Source organism: Amyelois transitella, chromosome 27 (assembly GCF_032362555.1).
Source record: "Amyelois transitella isolate CPQ chromosome 27, ilAmyTran1.1, whole genome shotgun sequence".
Lineage (NCBI taxonomy): Eukaryota > Metazoa > Arthropoda > Insecta > Lepidoptera > Pyralidae > Amyelois > Amyelois transitella.
The window spans coordinates 4,398,192-4,418,608 of NC_083530.1; the positions used below are offsets into that span (position 1 = coordinate 4,398,192).

Genomic DNA, 20,417 nt, shown 5'->3' on the forward strand with positions numbered 1-20,417 from the left:
CAACGGCTGTCTCACTTCTGGTAATTCCAGAATACCCATTTATTCTAATTGAGAATGTTCGCGGACAGTACTTGTCTGGGAATATAGACGCATGCAGTTCATTCCACCCCTCAGCCACTCGAATCAAAAAGCTGCTATCGGAGCGTTTAGTTTAATTAGAAAAAGGATCTTTGCAAAAGGCCCTCAAGGCGTTTTCTGCAATGAAATACGTCATAAAAGAAATTCAATTTATTCACAAACTTATTTTTAAGACATCAAGCTATTACACTCAAAACTGCGCATAGTACGAGAGCTAGTGACGCAAAAACACCAGTCGCGCTGTTCGCCCTTGTTCCAGTTATAATCTCACTTATCAAGTTTATTACTTCCCATTTAGCCTCGAGAATCTCGTCTGTCTCGCTGTCTTGAGTGGAACTGTAATAATGAATAATAGGTAAGATAATAAATACAATATGAATACAAAGTTAAAAAAAAAACGATTGAAAGTTACAGCAGCTTGCGTCGGCAAATTGAAGTGGCAATGGGTAGTGGGCCAAAAAGTTCTTGAGTGGAGACCACGTGGGTATCGAAAAATGCAACGTAGGGCGCCCCCTTTAAATTGTGCTATACTAGGTTTAAACAATTATAGTTAGATTTAAAATTATAATATGACACTAAGTAGGTACCTTTATGTATAAGTTATTATGTCTACTAATACATAATAAATGTTTGCAACATCCGAAAGGGTAAATATGAAGATCTGGTAAGTAGTCTTATGTATGTACGCGTTTATTACACATTCACGAAGCGACTGACATTGACTTTAGATGAAACTTAAATGCAGCTAGCAACTGACATTGACTATAGATTAAATTCTAATACAGCATATCATAGCACGACTTATAAATGTATAATATTATAAAGATACACACTGTATAGCCCTGCAATGTGAGGCGCGGGGCACGAGAAGCACGTGCGAGAGAGGCGTGGCGTCCGCCTCCGTGGGTCCCAATGGCGCCCAGGGGTCCGCGCCCCCGGACACCGAGACCACGTGGTCAGGAAGGTGGGTCATGCCCCCGAAGAAGAGATTGGTCCTTCTCACGCCGGCATCCGTTAGGTTTGAGTTGAAACTGGAAAATATAGAAAAATACTAAGATGTAGGAAAAGTAGATTATTTTCACTTTAATTATTTTATGTGTATGTATGTTAAACGAATGTAAACTTTACTGTGAAAATATTTAGTGCCGTGTGGTTCCCAGCACCAATACAAAAAAAGAATAGGACCACTCCATCTCTTTCCCATGGATGTCGTAAAAGGTGACTAAGGGATAGGCTTATAAACTTGGAATTCCTCTTTTAGGCGATAGGCTAGCAACCTGTCACTATTTGAATCTCAATTCTATCATTAAGCCAAATAGCTGAACGTGGCCATTCAGTCTTTTCAAGACTTTTGGCTCTATCTGCCCCGCAAGGGATATAGACGTGAAAATATGTATGTATGTAATATGAAAATATTTAGAGAAAAAAAATCACTTTATTGTTAAGACTGTAGGATTTTCTTCAATTGACATTCCCTATAGGTAATATAGGTAATGTCGTGGTTTCAAGTTGGGGTAGGTGTTTTATAGAATTTCGTAGTTAAATTTCAACAATTTTCGTAATTGAAGCTTTGTTTTCAATTAATTAAAAATCCTATTTCCCTTTAATTGAAAGCCAAAATGATTAATTTACTGCGCACTTTAATGTAGCGTTCAGAATATAATATTGGTTTATTTCCTCGAATACGCTGACGAATGTTTATGAAATTGTAACATTTTACGTCAATAATTGCGGTTTGGATACGAAACTAAACAATTACATAATTCTTTGTAAATATTATCTTTGTTTAAAAATAAGTACCGTGTGGTTCGCGGCACTAATACAAAAAAGAATAGGACCACTCCATCTCTTTCCCATGGATGTCGTTAAAGGCGACTAAGGGATAGGCTTATAAAATTGCGATCCTTTTTTTAGGCGATGGGCTAGTTCCATCATTAAGCCGAGCAGCTGAACGTGGCCATTCAGTCTTTTCGAGACTATTGACTCTGTCTACCCCGTAAGGGATATGGACGTGACTATATGTATGTATGTATGTTAAAAATAAGTAAGTAAGTAATAGCGAGTAACTGAACACTAAAACTGTCGAAGGCCGAAAAAAATGCAGAATATACTCGCCGCGTGGAACTGTTTGCCTTCTATTTGCGAAGCCCGAATGTGAAATGAATAGAGAGATTTTAAAGACTGAAATATTCAATTCAATTAAAAAAATACGCACTACAAGGAGAAGAAGTCCAGGCACATCTGCTGAAAGAACTCCAGCGGCACAGCATTGGAGAACGGATGGTGTTCACCGTTGGTAGATTGGAACCAGCCGAACTGCACGCAAGACTGGTATGTCCACAAGCGCGCTGGAGACCAAATAATAATATCAAATTATTTAGGTAGCAGTATAATACATAATTAAATATGTACTTCCTCCTGGCTTATTACCAGTTGCTTTTTAATCACTCTGAATAGGAGCCCGGAGTATGCGTTTGAACATGATTCCTGGATTGGGTAAACCATGAATACATACAAATATACATATGATCACGTCTATATCCCTTGCGGGGTAGACAGAGCCTATAGTCTTGAATGCCAGATAAGCCACGTCCAGGTGGCTTGATGATAGAATTGAGATTCAAACATTCCGCCAACAGTCTTGAAATACCGATAAGCCCCGTTCAGCTGTCTGGCTTGATGAAAGATTGAGATTCAAACATTGGTAGCCCATCGCCTAAAAGAAGAATCCCAAGTTAATAAGCCTATCTCTTAGTCGCCTTTTACGACATCCTCAGGAAAGAGATGGAGTGGCCCTATTCTTTTTTTTTATTAGTGCTGGGAACCACAAGGCACATGAACCATGAATCAATGAAAATAATCCCACGGGAATGGAAATAAGCCGAGGTGTTATACGCGAGCGGAACTGCGTTAATAATTAGTTGGTAATAAGTTTTAAGCGATCGCAGACATCAATAACATCAAAGGGTTGTGGACTCACAAAGGGTTAAACTTCCAAGGAAATAGTTCAGTATTGAAGTTATTAGACAAAATACCTTTCATAGTCCAGTAAATAGTTTCAAAGAAATGGAATTACTAAGAATTAATGAACACGTTTATTGAAAAATTGTTATCTATATATTAATCGATGACACTTTAACTGTTTCTTTTTCAGATTTTATTGACTAGTGGCTTTGTCAGTCACAAAGTCCTAGGTTCATTCAACGGAGGTATAAGTTACTTAGTTTTCTTGAATGAGGTGAATGTTAACATAATAATTAACGTATTATAGTCTTTATCACTTGCAAGGTACACAGAGCCAACAGTCTTGAAAAGGGCCCAGAAGGCTTGCCATTTTGAATGGCAATGCTGATTCTCTGAGCCGGATAATTTCTAACCCTCAGATACCTCAATCAGCTTTGTCGACAATTGTTGGAAAAGCTGGTGGGCAGATGGGCCCCACGGTCCCAGAGTAAATACTGATTTACGAGTTGATAAACATCCAGGACCCAGGTCAATAAGAAAAAGTTCGTTCCGCGACCAATTGTGACCGGGACCAACAACCAATCACACTACCGCTGCGCCACAGAGGCCGTCAATTCGTAAACAAAAACACTAACAGTATGTAGGTAGTTTAAAGTTTGGACTAGGGATGACACTAAAGAGTTTTCAGCATCCGACAGTACTTGTTAAGTGACACGGTAATGTAAGAGCACGGTAGGTAGTGCCGCAATCTGCAAATCTAATGTGAGGGCCGCTGGACGGGACACTCGGGCGAAAAGAAGGAAGAACAACGATTGTGTGTAGATCAAAGGTCGAAAAATTCATAGAATAGAATAGAATAGAATAGATTTATTTTCAAAATTGGATACAAGGTATCACTTATTGACGTCACATAACTTAAATCTAATTATAACTACTACCGCTTCCAAAGCGCATGTGTAGAAGAAGCGGCGGAACAAACTACACTGCAGCATTTTCATAGGACGTCAATTTACAAATATAGATCTCTTAAATCTAAATCGTGGACGAATGCACATTGTCTACATTAAAAAACATGTATGAATGTAGAACTGATTTTGTCAATACGAATATTTCGTCAAATAAAATAAATATAAAATTAAATATATACATACTGTACAAATTATGTCAAGATCATGTCAAAAATACACAAGCATTTAAGAGGCCATTATGTCCAGCTCGGGCCACACATGTTTATCATTAATATAATCATCCGTGCTGTAATAGGCTTTCCTACAAAGCTCAACTTTAATATACTGTTTGAATTTTCTATCATTCATTTCAAGAACACTTTTTGGTAATTTATTATAAAATCTTATACAATTAATCAGAAATGATTTCCCTACCTTAGCCAGCCGATGTGCTGGGATCGACAACTTGTAATTGTTCCGCAGTGATCTACTAGTACATTCACCTACTTTTTTGAAAGAGTCTAAGTTTTTCCTAACATGCATGATGTTATCGAATATGTATTGGGAGGGCAAAGTTAAAATATTTAGGTTTTTGAAAAAATCTCTAAGGGAATCTCTTTGTTTAAGACCGTAGATATATCGAATTGCCCTTTTTTGTAAAATGAAAATAGTTTGTATGTCTGCTGCTGATCCCCAAAGCAGTAGACCATATGACATTAAACTATGAAAATAACTAAAATAGCTTAGCAGTTGCCACATCCGTCAAATGCCTAATACGACGAATAGCGTATGCTACAGAACTAAGCCTTTTAGAAAGTTTTAAAATGTGAGCATGCCATTTCAAATTTGAATCTAATGTTATTCCTAAGAAAGTAGTACTATCAACAAAATCTAATCTTTTACTACTTATACTAATATCCACATTTGCCTGCCGCACATTGGGTAGTGTAAACTTAATGCATTGGGTCTTATTTGCATTTAACAGTAAGTTGTTGATTGTAAACCAGTTAGAGATGGCGGCTAAAGTGCTATTCACATCATCACAGATTTCGCTACGGCGGTTCATTTTAAAAATTAGTGACGTATCATCTGCAAACAACACGATGCCAGTCTGTTTCTCAATCATGCAAGGCAGGTCGTTTATATATATCAGAAAGAGAAAAGGTCCCAAAATGGAACCTTGCGGTACCTTCGCTCCTTTCGATTTTGTATTATTTAAATCTACCGTCTGTAATCTATCACTAAGATATGATTTAATTAGTTCAACGGCAGCAGTATCGAACCCGTAATGAGCGAGCTTGAGCAGAAGAGTTCTATGATCTACGCAATCAAATGCTTTGGTCAGATCGCAAAACACTCCGATGGCATCCTGTGAGTCTTCCCATGCATTGAGAATATGAGTGACAAGAGCCACACCTGCATCTGTTGTACATTTCCCCTCAGTAAAGCCGTATTGCTGACTATGAAATAATTTATTAGACTTAAAGTAACGCTGCATTTCATACAAACATATAGTCTTTACTTGTAATGGCGTAGTGTGTATTTCAAGTGACATCATTTAAAAAGAGGAAATGAAAATTGATTTCATTGTTTGTACTGGCCGGAAATAATTCTAGATTTAAAAAAAGAAAAGATTAAAAACAAAAGATTGAATTTAACCGCTTTTAATAATACATTTTAATGAGTTTAGGACATATCATTTTTATAGTAGACAGATAGTTATCATCAAGATCATTATTGAAATGTGTTGCATATTTATATCGCCACCGATAAGTTCCTACAATTCTATAAACCAGCAGTACATGAACAGGTAGATAGAATTGTCGTTTGCAAGGTCAAAAAGTTAGATGAAATCTGAGCTTACAAAAATACTTTTACAGCACCCCCTAGGTTAGTTTAATTTTTATAGAAATATGGGAGCAGATATGGGGGGATTTGCATAACCAACAGAATAAACTGGTGATACCCAACCCAACAATTCTGATGTTTTACTAACAGAATGAAGGCTTGTCCATTGATACTCAGAATTTAGATGTTTATTAAGTTCGAGACTTGTGTTACGAGACACTCAACGATACCATATTTTATAATGAATACTTACGTTAATTAACATCCAAGACACAAGTAAACCAGAAAAGTTTACCTGTGTCTAGGATGTTTATTTACCTCCGGGATTCATACAAGTATTTTATTATGCTAGCTGTTTTTCCCGGCCGTGTGTATCGCGTGCCTCGTAATCCCTGTTCGTGGCAATTAGCATGCGATCTACATTGCAGAGTGCATCTTATAACAATGGGCTTTGCAATGCCTCCATACTTGGTTCCTGTATGTGGTGCCAAAAATATGATTAGCCCATTGCAAATATAAGCTTTGGATTGGGCATTCCCATGGGAATTTCACAAAATCTCTTGGTGGTCTCTTTTTTTTTGCTCCATTTCAGCAATTGGGAGATCAATCCAAATCTACACACATACATATAATCACATCTCTGTCATTTACGGAGTATACAGTGGCAACTGTCTTGAAAAGACTGAAAGGCCACGTTTAGCTTTAAGATTCAAATAATGACGGGTTTTTGAGATTCAAATATAGTGACAGACTGCTAGCCCATCGCCTTAAAAATTCCAAATGTATGGAATTTAAAGAATCTATCAAAATGTATCCGAAGAAGTCGTAAGAAATGAGTTAGGGGTCACCTTTAGGCAGAATAAACGCTAAAAATAACCTCAATTTACAGAAATAAACCTTTGGTAGTAGTTTTGTCTTGGCGATCAGACACGAATTATCAATTAATCATTTAGCTCGATGCTACATTTCGTGTAGTGACAAATGTGTAGTAAAGTTTCTAGCCTAGTTCAGCGTCTATAAATGCAACCAGAACACACTCCAATAACAAAGACCTTACTTTCTGAGTCCTCAGCGTCGAAGCTGGTGTTGGTGTGCCCAGCGACTAACTCCGCATAAGAGTTTCTAATACACGGCTGCGATGAAGGGTAACTGTTCACGAAGTTGGCAAGGCGACGCATGGCACTGGCTGGAATAAGAAAATGTATATATTTTTGCACAGCTAAGAACGTTATTATTTTAATGTGTGGCGACATCTCTACGCCACTCGTCAACAACATCAAATCACACAACAACTGTCAATCATCGCGAAGAAATTGACGCGCTCAGCCAATAGCAGCGAAGAACCCAAATCGCGATTTCAGAGATTTCACGGATTGGAGCTATATATACAACCTCCGACACAACATCGTCGGAGCCGCGGTTCCCCAGGCATAACACCTAGCCTGGCGGAAGATCTTCCCTTTGGTGGCGGTCGAGCCGAATCATCGCTCCCGCTACAAATGTAACTTATTTTCTTCTACAAAATAATTAACTACACTCAGATTAATGAAGACTGAATTCTGCAGAAGGCTGTGCCTGTATCACAGACCTCCAGTACTCTCACTTCTGTATGCATGAAAAACTATTAAAAATCTATACATATAATAAAATAGTAACTGAGCGATGTCTTGAAAGATATTGGCAAAAAATCGATATGGGAAACTTTATGAGACCAGCAGAAGAATAAAAAAAGGAATCTCAAGTTTTAACGCTTTGATTGAAGACCTCTAAAGCACCACAAATATACATTTCTAATATAAATATGTAGTCAGGAACATATTCAGAATACCATGAATAAACACATACATTCACTGGCGTCAGTGAGGGCTGCGCACGCGCCGCTAACGTTGCCAGGGAGGGCGTACTGCACCAGCTCGGCGATGGTGTCTGTGATGCTGTACATCAAGGTGGAAGCGTCCATCGGGTTTGTCTGCTGTGGGCTGCATGTACTGTAAAGCCAAGCAACCTGCGATTTATATCACATACATACATACATACATAAAATCACGCCTCTTTCCCGGAGGGGTAGGCAGAGACTACCTCTTTCCACTTGCCACGATCTCTGCATACTTTACGATTTATATCACTTCACTACATATTATAAAAAGTCACCCTATTTTCTTTGTCTGTATGTGTGCGCTAATGTCGTGGACAGATTGTGTTCCTGTTTGAAATGAATTGGAAATAGGGTCTTCTGAGAAAGGTCTATATCTATAAATGCTACCCTTTAGAAGCCGGGGTTGGGCGCTAGTGTTTATTATTAAACTCTTCCGTTACTGACTGACGGACAACGCACAGCCCAAACCACTGGGTCTAGGGACTTAAAATTTGGAACGTGGGTGCCTTAAGTACTCGTAGTCTAGGGTCTACTAACAAAGGAAAAATTTTCCAAAATTGCGGCAAGTACTATATCTCTATCTCATCTTTGTGTGTGTCCCAGTCACAATACTTAATGGCCTGGGGTCCACTAAAGACCCAGATCATAGGTCAGATAGTGGACTTACTTAAATACATCTGATATGGTGTTGGCGCCGACTTCCGTGGCTAGTAGGGCTTCAATTTCGGCGATGGCCTCTGCTATAGCGGTCACACAAGCGGAGCCGCCCTGCTCCGATATGACGTCATTGATTTTCTCGAAATATTCTAAAAAAAACAATCTTTTTCTTAATCGCATTCAAAAATACTTAAAAGAAGTTATTTTTTGTAAATACATGACTTACCCAACCCAGGAGCGTAGTAATAAGTGCACCCTTTAACGCCAGGAAGATGATTGACGATCAGATGCGTAATACAGATATTTTAAGTATTTGTTCCGATGACATTTTTCTTAAATACACAAGAGAAAGCAAAATGACGGTTAATGATTTCTCAGTCATCGGAGTCTGCTCTCCGACTGAAAAGACTCCAACCCCGGATCATAGTAGTATTATGAGAGAAAGTAACTTGCCCACGAAGTCGACTTGTGCCTGAAGAGGCGCGCTGTCAGAGAACACGGCGTCCACCAGGTGGGGGTACCCGAGCCTCATCCACGTGGCCAGGCTGCCGGCGTAGGAACACCCCACGAGGACCACCTTACCTCCACTGTCAACATTAAAGATCAATAATAATCCTACTACTATTATAAAGGCGAAAGTTTGTATGGATGTTTGTTACTCTTTCACATCACCGATTACCATGAAATTTGGTATGTAGGTAGCTGAAGACCCAGAATAACACATAGGCTACTTTTTATCCCAGAGTTCCCGCGGGATTGATAGGGTTTCCATGCGGACGAAGTCGCGGGCGGCCTCTAGTTAATAATAAAATAAACATTAGAAACCTCCCTTACCTCCACTGTAAACAATAGGGATCAATTAATAATTAAAATAAACCATTAGAAAAACTACTGGGCCCATAACTTTATAAAACGTTTTTCAAAGCTGGGCCCATAACCTAATTAAAATGAAACTGTTGCTTGCGACGGAATGTCATTTATTTTTTTACTTTTTACTAGAAACATCGATCGTTTACGTTTTAATAATAAACAATAATGAAAATCATCAGTATTTTGTGGTTCCAGGCAATTTATGTCCATTCAGTCCACCTCTCGATTGTCGACAATTTACAATAGGACCACTCATCTCTTCCCTATGGATGTCGTAAAAGGCGATCAAGTCTTAAAGGGCCCATATTATTATATCAAGTGCAAAATGGTCTGGTAGCGAACCAAAATCATATTTGACCACCTACGCCCCCGTGACGCTATATCTATGTATGTTTGTATGTATGTATAGTTGTTTCGAAGGTGCGAAGCGGCCATGCCCATTTGTTAGATCACCATGATCATTTACAAAGTCACAATGTCAATAGTCAACACAAGATGACTCAGAAGTCACGATGACCACTGGCGGATGAGTTAATTTACAATCTGAGTATAATAGTATGAGTACTACTACGACTTTGATGTTGTTACGATTTTGTTTAAATATTTACAAAGTTGTTAGAAGTGATTCACCTGGGCACTCTGAATTTTGTGGGCGCTGAATATGGTAATAATTTTCGCACACACTGATGAACAATCAAACATCATGTCTCAATCGTTTACGGGGTAGACAGGGTTAATAGTCTAACTAGTAGAAAACACTTCAATTGTACTCTTAAATATTTTATTGTGTACCTATTATGTGCAACAAACATTCAATAATTTAAAAGCCATTCTTTTTATAAAAAGAATATTAAAAAAGTTACAAGAATCAAAAATTAAAGTAATACTCGTATTACGATTTCTATAAGCTGATAAATATACCTTGACTTAAAAAAATATATATTTTCTTTTTATCTCTAAACTAAAGGTTTCCTTAAAGAGATGCATAATGCGATAAGGATCCCCATAAATCAATATGTACATTGTGATGCGTTTCTTACGTGCAAAAAAGGGTAGGTATTTCATTCATTCATATTTTCTACAATAATATTTTTTTCCAGGTCGGTAAAAAATGGAACCCTTTTAGTTTCTTTATAGCTTAGCTGTTAGCCCATGTCACACCTATTGTTCCCTTTTTAACACGTATTTAGACAATTAATAAGCCATTTAAAATTAAAAGAAAAGATCTTACCTGTAGTGCCGTGTGATTCCCGGCACCAATAGAAAAAAGAATAGGTCCACTCCATCTCTTTCCCATGGATGTCGTAAAACGCGACTAAGGGGTAGGCTTATATAAATACTTGGGATTCTTGTTTTAGGCGATGGGTTAGCAACCTGTCACTATTTGAATCTCAATTCTATCTTAAAGCCAAACGTGGCCTTTCAGCCTTTTCAAGACTGTTGGCTCTGTCTACCCCGCAAGGGATATAAACGTGATTATATGTATGTATCGTACCTGTACATTCCATTCTGGAAGTTCTCACTCTTGACATGTTGTATGAATTGGGCGAGGTCGCCAAGGGCCTGGTCTGCCGTGAGGTAACGAAGGTTGTCCACATCTGTGTCACTGAAACAAACAATTCGTTAGCCGTGTGGTTCCCGGCACCAATACAAAAAAAAAGAATAGGACCACTCCATCTCTTTCCCATGGATGTCGTAAAAGGCGACTTAGGCTTACAAACTTGGGATTCTTTTTTAGACGATGGGCTAGCAACCTGTCACTATTTGAATCTCAATTCTAGCATTAAGCCAAATAGCTGAACGTGGCCTAGTGTCTTTTCAAGACTGGTAGCTCTGTCTTCCCCGCAAGGGATATAGTCGTAACCATAATGTATGTATGTACGATCACAAAAATCTATTGATAGATCGTGATTATATGTATGTATGTTTTAGGCGATGAGCTATCAATCTTAATCAATAAATCTCAATTCTATAACCTAGGCATCCGTAACATAACCGTATTATGAGCATCTCGGTTAGCAATCAAACTAATGTACGTAACTCGGGAAAGAGTCTTTAGTTCATGGCCGCAGGATTATGCATATAGCAACCATATGTTTCTATATTAACTGCAATTGATATTGCAACCATACCTATTTATATATAGACTAGCTTTTGCTCAAACATTTGCTCCCAGATTTCCAGAAAAAAGTAATACCTATATGTAGTTTGAGTTTATTCGTTACAAGTCAAAAATAAACAGACAAAAATACAAATCTATTCTCTATATTATTATGAAATATCATTATGTTAACTAATTAGTATTCTCAAAGTGCCTATCAACATGACCCATCCATTCGTAATAGGTTTACGAGGACGCATTACATCTGCGTTTGACATTAATATGCTGTTGGCTTTGAGCCAAATATATGCCGATATCAGAACTGTTATCGCACTATACTGTTAAAGGCTCATAATTATAACCGCCGAGCTTGCATGAAGAGAGTTATGAATGTGGATGAAGCGAAGGAAGTATGCAGAGATCGTGGCAAGTGGAGAGAGGTAGTTTCTGCCTACCCCTCCGGGAAAGAGGCGTGATTTTATGTATGTATGTATGTTATACCCGCGGCTCCGTCCGCGTGAAAAGATCAGGTTGTTTTTCCGTTCCCGTGGATATTTCTGGTCTCTTCGGCTGATACGAGGCAACAAAGAGAAGAAGAAATGTAACCTTTATTTTTACTGACTTAAAAAAAAAGTAGGTTCTATATTCGACTGGTACTTAGTATCCATCACTCATCAACTAATGACTTTTTATAGTGAAAGTATTGTTCTATCGAAATGGTTTCATAATTAAGTAGGTATTACGTCATGATCATTAGATGGGAATTTGAGAGACCGAGGGAAAGTTCCTAATGTATTTGCATTGTTTTGAAATTGCTTACTCTATTGAAACATTTGTATCTGGTAGCCATCATCTAGGTATGACAGATTGTACAAAAGAAGAAAAAAATATATACATACATAATTACATACATAGATATTTTCACGTCTATATCCTTTGCGGGGTAGACAGAGCCAACAGTCTTGAAAGGACTGAATGGCCACGTTCAGCTATTTGGCTTAATGATAGAATTGAGATTCAAATAGTGACAGGTTGCTAGCCCATCGCCTAAAAAAGAATCCCAAGTTTGTAAGCCTATGCCTTAGTCGCCTTTTACGACATCCATGGGAAAGAGATGGTGTGGTCCTATTCTTTTTTGTATTGGTACCGGGAAACACGGGCAAAAAAATATATACCTATATAAAAAGAAAAATATTTTATTTTTTATGGAAAAGTTTAGTTTTTAAGTTAATTGTAATCTAGTTTGACAATTTTGCGCGAGGTTTTTGAAACATCTGTGGTAATATCATACAAACTGACAGATTTAAAAAGGTCATTAACCTCGTAGGGTAATTCTCAATTCCATTTGGCACACCACAATCTAGGGAATTATATTAATAGTTCCACAAAGTGCCGTGATTGGCGCCACACGACTGTTAGTTACACCCCTATTACGCATATAATAATCGGTTGAATCCTGTGCCGCGCGCGTCATCCTCTTACACCGTATCATTGTTTATTTGATAAAATTTATTTATTTCTGCCGTGTGGTTCCCGGCACTGGTAGAAAAAAAGAATAGGATCGTCCATCTCTTTCCCACGGGTGTCTTAAACGGCGACTTAGGGATAGGCTTACATATTTGGAATTCCTCTTTAAGGAGATGGGCTAGCAACCTGTCACAATTTAAATCTCAGTTCTATCATTGATCCAAACAGCTGAACGTGGCCTTTCAGTCTATTGACAACTGTTGCCTTTGTCTCCCCGGAGGGGATATAGACATCTTAATATGTTATGTGATGAAAACCGAATGTTTAGGAAATACCGAATATGGATTTTCCTGTCAGTGGCTACGGTGTAAGGGACAGCTCCGAGATAACGCCGTAACTATTTGGGCATAATTAGCGAGTTTAGATTCTGTAGCACGCCGCACCACTACGCTGTTTGACTGGAGAACGTACCACAAATTATGACGGATTACCCTGGAAGAACGTTGGTTTGTAATCAGCTTGTCAGTTTAGGTAATTGATATATGTATATACTCCAGTCTTTATCCCGTGTGAGGTAGGAGCCGAATTTTTCAAAGGGAATCGGGATAATTGGAGGGAAATATTTGAAAAATTATAGTCGTAATACAAATTATCATAGATTATCCTGAAAAACGTGGTCTCAGTTGAAACTATCTATCAGTTTATTAGTTCAGGTAATTGCGATATTCGTACTTACAAACAAACATCATGACTTTATGACGAACATTCTCACTAGCTTTTGCTCGGGTTTCGCTCTCGTGGGAATAAAAAAATAATAATTTTCTCTCTATGAAATTAAATATGCCTTTTACAAAGGGCCTCGATAATTTGGCATAAAAGTGAAAATTATAAATAAATAAATACGGGTCAGATTACACAGATTGAGTTAACCTAGAAGTAAGCTCAAGTCTTGAGCGTTACGAGATACTAACTCAACGGTACTATATTGTATAATAAACACTTATGTAGATTAACATTAGTTTCTCATCATGCCCTGGCCTGGGTTCAAACCCGGGACCTCCGGTGTCACAGTCAAGCGCACTACCGCTGCGCCATAGAAGGCAACTAAGCCTAGTATTAGCCTTAAAAGAAAAATCTCAGTATATAGGTAAGTAGGTACATAATTCCTTGCCTTGACTAATTTGAATTTCTGCACGAAAAAGGAAACACCTGAGTCATAAATACTTTATTTTTCACTGTTATCAGATGTGCATCCACGATACATGCCGTGTTTATTTCTTATTTATTTAACACATGCTGTAAAAAAGTTCTGGTCCTGTCTTCTACCCCGAAAGCAAACAGCTACCTACAGCTAATAATGCTATCATGATTTGAACTTAGGACTTTACGGTCGTTGGCAAACATTCTAACCACTCAACAGATACGGCATTATCAGCCGCCCTTTCATTTAGTAAAAATATGAGAATTACCCTCTGTCTCATGCATACTGAATTCGAATTTAGAATAACATTATTATACAGGTATTCGTCTTGCACCTTATCTGAGACAAAATAAGATCTATTTAGGCAGAATTAACTTCGATTATATCGTGGTAGTAATTTATGTGCTAATTAGTAAGGATAGTTATTAGCAGGATGTGATGGCGTTCGATTTTTAAATTGGAACGAGAAAATTATGAAAAGACGTGCAGGTTATATAGATGACCAGCAATTTCTTTGAATCGACATGACATTAAAAAAAACTCTTTGCCACGCTGGTGGGACATAAAGCAACAATTCGGTACAAGATTATCGAAATGGTGAATGTGACTGTAATGGTGAAAGCCTGTAGGCTCTGTCTAACCCGCAAGGGATATAGATGTTATTATATGTATGTGAATTTACAGTCACCAAAACATGTTTCTATCATACTTAGAGAATTCTCTATTAAATGAGAATTATCATAGTGCAAAGTACATCTCAATTCCGACATTTTAGAACTATTTCGTTTTATTTGACCGCTTTACAACTGCACAGATAATTGCGTACTACGTTGCAAGACGACGACGTTTAGTTTTTAATAAAGTTCTGTTTTAGTTTCAAATAAAATATAGCATCATTAACTCAATAACACTATAAAATTACCTTCTCGTGGGAATTTCGGGAAATCCTCGCTATGCTATGTGCCACAAAAGAAACCTAAATTTCAAATTTATAGACCCAACATTAGTCTGGGATTCAATTTCCTCTTTTATAAATATTCTGGTAAAGATTTTAAGGAATTGCAATACAAAATTATAAACAATTAACCGGGTGTTAAACCTGATGAATAATAATGGGAATTAGTAGCAAGCGGAGGTTAAGTGGGGGGCGGCCCACTGACACTGACTAATTAGACTCTGTTCCTAACTGGATTTAGTCGGATTTTTGTATTGGCTTAATTAACTATTTTAATCTATACTTATATTATAAAGCTGAAGAGTTTGTTTGAACGCGTTAATCTCAAGAACTACTGGTTCGAATTGAAAAATTCTTTTTGTGTTGAATAGACCATTTATCGAGGAAGGCTTTGGGCTATATAACATCACGCTGCAACTATTAGGAGCGAAGAAATAATGGAAAATGTGAAAAAAAAAAAACAGGTGAAATTATTCATCCTTGAGGGCTTCAATAATGCCCAAAATTACTTTTCCACGCGGACGAAGTCGGGGGCACAGCTAGTACATACCTGAACGTAACATTTTCAAACATGCGAAAAATTACAACAAATATTTTTGCACTACACGATTTACCCTTGACAATGACAAGATGACTGACTGAATGACTCACGATTGTGGTTAAATAATTATATAGATAACTGAGATACTTGTACACCGTGTGGTTTCCGGTACATTAAAATGGACAATTCTATCTCTTTCCTACATATGTCGTAAAAGGTGACTAAGGGATAAGCTAATAAAATTGCGATTATTTTTTTAGGCAATGGGCAAGCAACCTGTCATTATTTAAAACCCATCATTATAAGCCATACAGCTGAACGTGACCTTACAGACTTTTCAAGACTGTCAGCACTGTTTACCCCGCAATGGATAAAGACGTGATTAAATGTATACGTATGTAATCTGAAACACTCACTCTGTAGGCCTGGACAGACCGTAAAACCGGTGTTCTGTATAAAACACGCCAGCATTGAGAAACTCAGCTATTTCGAAGGCAAGACCACCTGTCACCCATTCCGGGGAGATGGTCCACTGACCCCCCACTTCGATTACTATGTGGTTATCACGCTGGTTGGGAAAAGCCAACAGGTCGTTGTAATAGTAACGCTGAAATATTAAAAATAAAATTAGATACCAATGAAAATTAAGCTCAAAGATTCCGTTACATACATACATGCAACCCAAGCTAATAAAAGCGTGGAAAAAAGTTATCAATCACATGCCGTGTGGTTCCCGGCACCAACATAAAAAAGAATAGAACCACTCCATCACATTTCCCATGGATGACGTAATAGGCGACTAAGGGATAGGTTTACACATTCTTGTTTTAGGCGATTTGGGCAATTTCTCAAGAATAGGACCACTCCATCTCTTTCCCATGGATGTCGTAAAAGGCGACTAAGGGATGGGCTTACAAACTTGGGATTCTTTTTTAGGTGATGGGTAAGCAACCTGTCACTATTTGAATCTCAATTCTATTATAAAGCCGAACGTGGCCTACCAGTCTCTTCAAGACTTATGGCTCTGTCTACTCCGAATGGGATACAGACGTGACTATATGAATGAATGAATGTCATTATTTCGTATTATAAAGTCTACTATTTTTTCTGTCTGTATAGCGCTATTCACGAAAAGTTGCGGACAGGTTATGTCCATTTTTGAAGAGGATTTTCGGAGGAAGGTTTACATCTATAAGCGCGGTCTTAGTTTCGCCGCGAACTACTTCATAAATTTACCTTTAATAAAAAGTAACATAAATATTGACCTGTTTTATACAGGGTGAAATTTAAAACAACTGCATCCTTTCAAATTCAATTCAAATTCAAAATTTTTATTCATTATTATAGGATATTATTATATCGCTTAATAATTGTCGTATGGTTTAACAACTTGGTTGACGTCAAATAAATTACTTAAAAACTAAGTTTACTGCCGCTTCCAAGGCGTCAGTGCAGAAGAAGCGGTAACAAACTGCACTGCAGCATTTTCATCAACAACGTCAACTTCACAATATTAAATTATACTTAGAATAGAATGTGGACGGGAGAATACATTGTTCACGGGAGATTTATATATTTATGAGATTTAATATTGAAAAAAGAAAAATATATATATATATATATATATATTATGGATTGCCAATTTTAAAAAGATTTATGTACAGAGTGTACTGAAATTTTGATTTAAGTTCAAATTAAACTACAATTAATTACGAGGTTCCTGTGCCAAGCTCGAGCCAGATGTTTTTATCATTAAGGTAATCATCAGTCCTATAATAAGCCTTCCCACAAAGTACTTTCTTTACATACTCTTTGAATTTTCGGTTGGGCATATCAAGAACAGACTCCGGCAACCTATTATAAAATCGTATACAGTTCCCCATAAATGATTTACTGACTTTGCTAAGCCTATGAAACGGCATGACTAATTTATGTTTATTACGTAAATTTCTATCAGTTGTGGCACTAACTTTTTGAAAAAAAGAGGTATTTTTCCTAACATACATTATAAGATCAAAAATGTACTGGGACGCTACTGTAGGTATGTTTATTTTCTTAAAGAGTTGTCTTAACGAGTCTCTTGGTCCTAAGCCGTAAATTGCGCGAACGGCCCTTTTAAACATAGACTATACCCTGCTTCTGAGCCGTTTGAGCCTACACTTAACAGTTAAATTTATGCAGTTGAATTAAAAGTCACCCTGTATATCAGTTAGTCAGTGACCTCTTTTAAAATCTTACCATAGGAAACGTGTCATTGTTGAAAGCTGAGAAGTGGTCTAGTCTGATGTCCAGCCACCTTTCTTCTGGGTCAGCTCGGGATGTGGACGGGGGTGGCGGGGGCTCTAATGTGCGGAGCCCTAGGGCGCCAACGAACACAGTTGAAAGGAGAAGTGGCCCTGGGAATGGATGACGAAGACCCCATGATTAATAGTATAAACGTTTTTGTGCAAACTTTTTATTGCACATAAAAAGATATATAACAAAACAGTTATTGGATTTAGAAGAATGGCAATGGCGGACTTATACCAACATTTGATTGATTGATTGACACACAAATTTAGTGGTTATGTGCTTGACTCTAAGGTTTTTATCACAATTACAAGGTCTCGTGTTCGATTCCCGGTCAGGTCGGGATGAAAAACGAACACTATCTGTTTAGCCTAGATCTGGAATAGCTAACAATTTATAAACGCAAACTTAGGTTTTAATAAGAAGGTTTTGGGTTTTTGACTGAAACGAAATTTATTCTTATAAATATTTGTTTATTAACCTATTGTTACACATTACATCTTTTGTAAAAAATGAACCGACTACAATCGACATCCACCTTTTTTGAAACTTTTTGAAACGTTCTCCTAAGTGTAACAGACTTTTCTTAAAACATCAAAATCGGTTCAGCGGTACGCGAGATGATCGCGGACAAATATACATACAAACAGGTCAAACTGAGAACCATATTATTTTTAAAATCGGTTAAAAGATATCAAAGTTTCCATTCATGCTAAAAACAACAAACAGAAGTATTAAATAATAATATTCTGTTGTAATATTACTAATTAATTCCCCTCTTTATTATTAAACCGCAATAAATCACCATAACTTTCCTTGTTTTTACTTTATGAAACGTTATACTTAATTTGACACGTGGTGTAGAAGTTGTGTGACTAACATTGTTGGGTTTTTTAATTACAAGTTGTCACCCCTGGCTTTGCCCGTGGTATAAAATTAGCGGCAAGTGTTCATCTTCCTCCTGGAGTAAGGCTACATCCTCACCTCTCTAGAAAGCAGCCCAGGTGCAACTATTGACCATGTATTTGGGCGATTTCTCAAGAATAGGACCACTCCATCTCTTTCCCATGTCGTAAAAGGCGACTAAGGGATGGGCTTACAAACTTGCGATTCTTTTTTAGGTGATGGGAAAGCAACCTGTCACTAGTTGAATCTCAATTCTATCATTAAGCCAAATAGCTGAACGTGCCCATTCAGTCTTTTCAAAACTGTTCTACTCCGTAAGGGATATAGACGTGAACATAGGTATATATAATTTGGGCAAGTCAAGTGTTTACACGAGGAACCTAACTCATATTGGATCGTGGTTACATATGTAGTTGCTTGAATGTGCAGGTTTCCTTCCTTAATTCCATCGTCAAACCATACCGCTGATCGTGACCCTTCAGTCTTTGCGAGACTCTGGATTCTGTCTACTCGTAAGGGATATAGATGTGACTGTACGTATGTATGTTTCCATTACCTGTAAAAGCTTTGGTTTGCATTCAAACTAATGTACATAAAAGAGAAATAGATACTGCTGGGCAAAATCACACTGATTAAACTAGCGCTAAAATATGTTAGTTTTTCCTAATCTGCGAGCAAAACCGCGTGCAACAACTACTAAGAACATTATTTTGGTAAAAACCCAGTCATCTTCATAAGAAAACTGTCGTAATTGCCTTTTATCCGTGTGATAACCCGTTATCTAAATTAATGTCGTGAATTCATACACATTTTTTCTGTACACATTACCATGATATAATATTTATGAATTTTCGAAAAATAATAATTACGTCTAGACGTAGGTCTAGGTAACACGATTTTAGTTTTTTTAGGTGTCGTAGGAGACGATGAGAGAAGATAAACAGACAGAGTAGACTTTAAAAATAATGTGATAAATACTTTCGCAGTCAGATTTATTACGTACTTGATAATTTTTTCTTTAAAAAAAACTAAGAATAAAAAAGTAACTTACCCAATTATTGAAAAACTAAGAAATACTCTGTTTAATTTATTTTTTTTCAGACACCAATATTTTGCTCATTGTATTCTAAATGTAACTGAATCCTAGCTGAAAAACCCTTTTTCACATTTTAATCTTATTTTCACATATTAAATACTTACACGAAATAATACTCAAATTTATTGATCATTGAATGAATGAATGAATGAAAGATTTATTTGAAATTATGAAATGAAATTATTCATTAAATTTATTTAACTTAGTTTATGTAATGTTTAAGGTATTTTCTAAATTTAGTTAAAGTAGTGCTTAAGTAACTAGTGTTTACTTATTAGATCTGATTTAAACAGGTTCACAGTTAATAATTCTGTTTTTACGAGTAAAAAATATCAATGGAATACTCACACATATTCTAATTACAATAACACTACTCTAATGACGATATTTTTTTGCTTAAAAACTGATAAGCTTATCAATTGATATATTAATATAGCTTAAGCGATTGATTGTCGAGGATTAGATAGATATTATATGTATTATCTATGTAAAAATGTTGAAACTATTTCATAATGGATGGTTTAGGTACTGTAAAACAAAGTTAACAATCTTAATACGTCTTTTTGTGGAAAAATTCTCACAGCACTGGCAAATAAATCAATATTACATATGTACACATAT

At 37.0% G+C, this 20,417-nt stretch overlaps 1 protein-coding gene across 1 annotated transcript; it reads right to left on the minus strand.

The window, feature by feature from the left end:
• Positions 1 to 239: 239 nt before the first annotated feature.
• Positions 240 to 20,200, minus strand: LOC106130450 (thymus-specific serine protease). The gene is made up of 11 exons (XM_060952092.1): positions 20,145 to 20,200; positions 17,744 to 17,901; positions 15,922 to 16,112; positions 10,736 to 10,846; positions 8,824 to 8,957; positions 8,381 to 8,519; positions 7,683 to 7,825; positions 6,895 to 7,023; positions 2,294 to 2,426; positions 912 to 1,109; positions 240 to 414 (listed from the first exon to the last, which is right to left on the minus strand). Exons 1-11 carry the CDS (start codon positions 20,146 to 20,148, stop codon positions 255 to 257), a joined length of 1,500 nt encoding a protein of 499 aa, XP_060808075.1. The 5' UTR covers positions 20,149 to 20,200; the 3' UTR covers positions 240 to 254.
• Between the last annotated feature and the right edge of the window lie 217 nt (positions 20,201 to 20,417).

What these genes read in the sequence shown, in the direction of transcription:
- LOC106130450 (XM_060952092.1), bottom strand. An exon ending in ACAATGACACGTTTCCTATG is followed by an intron (nt 16,113 to 17,743) that starts GTAAGATTTTAA and finishes TTAATATTTCAG; the next exon opens with CGTTACTATTACAACGACCT. An exon ending in CCTCACTGACGCCAGTGAAT is followed by an intron (nt 7,024 to 7,682) that starts GTATGTGTTTAT and finishes TTCTTATTCCAG; the next exon opens with CCAGTGCCATGCGTCGCCTT.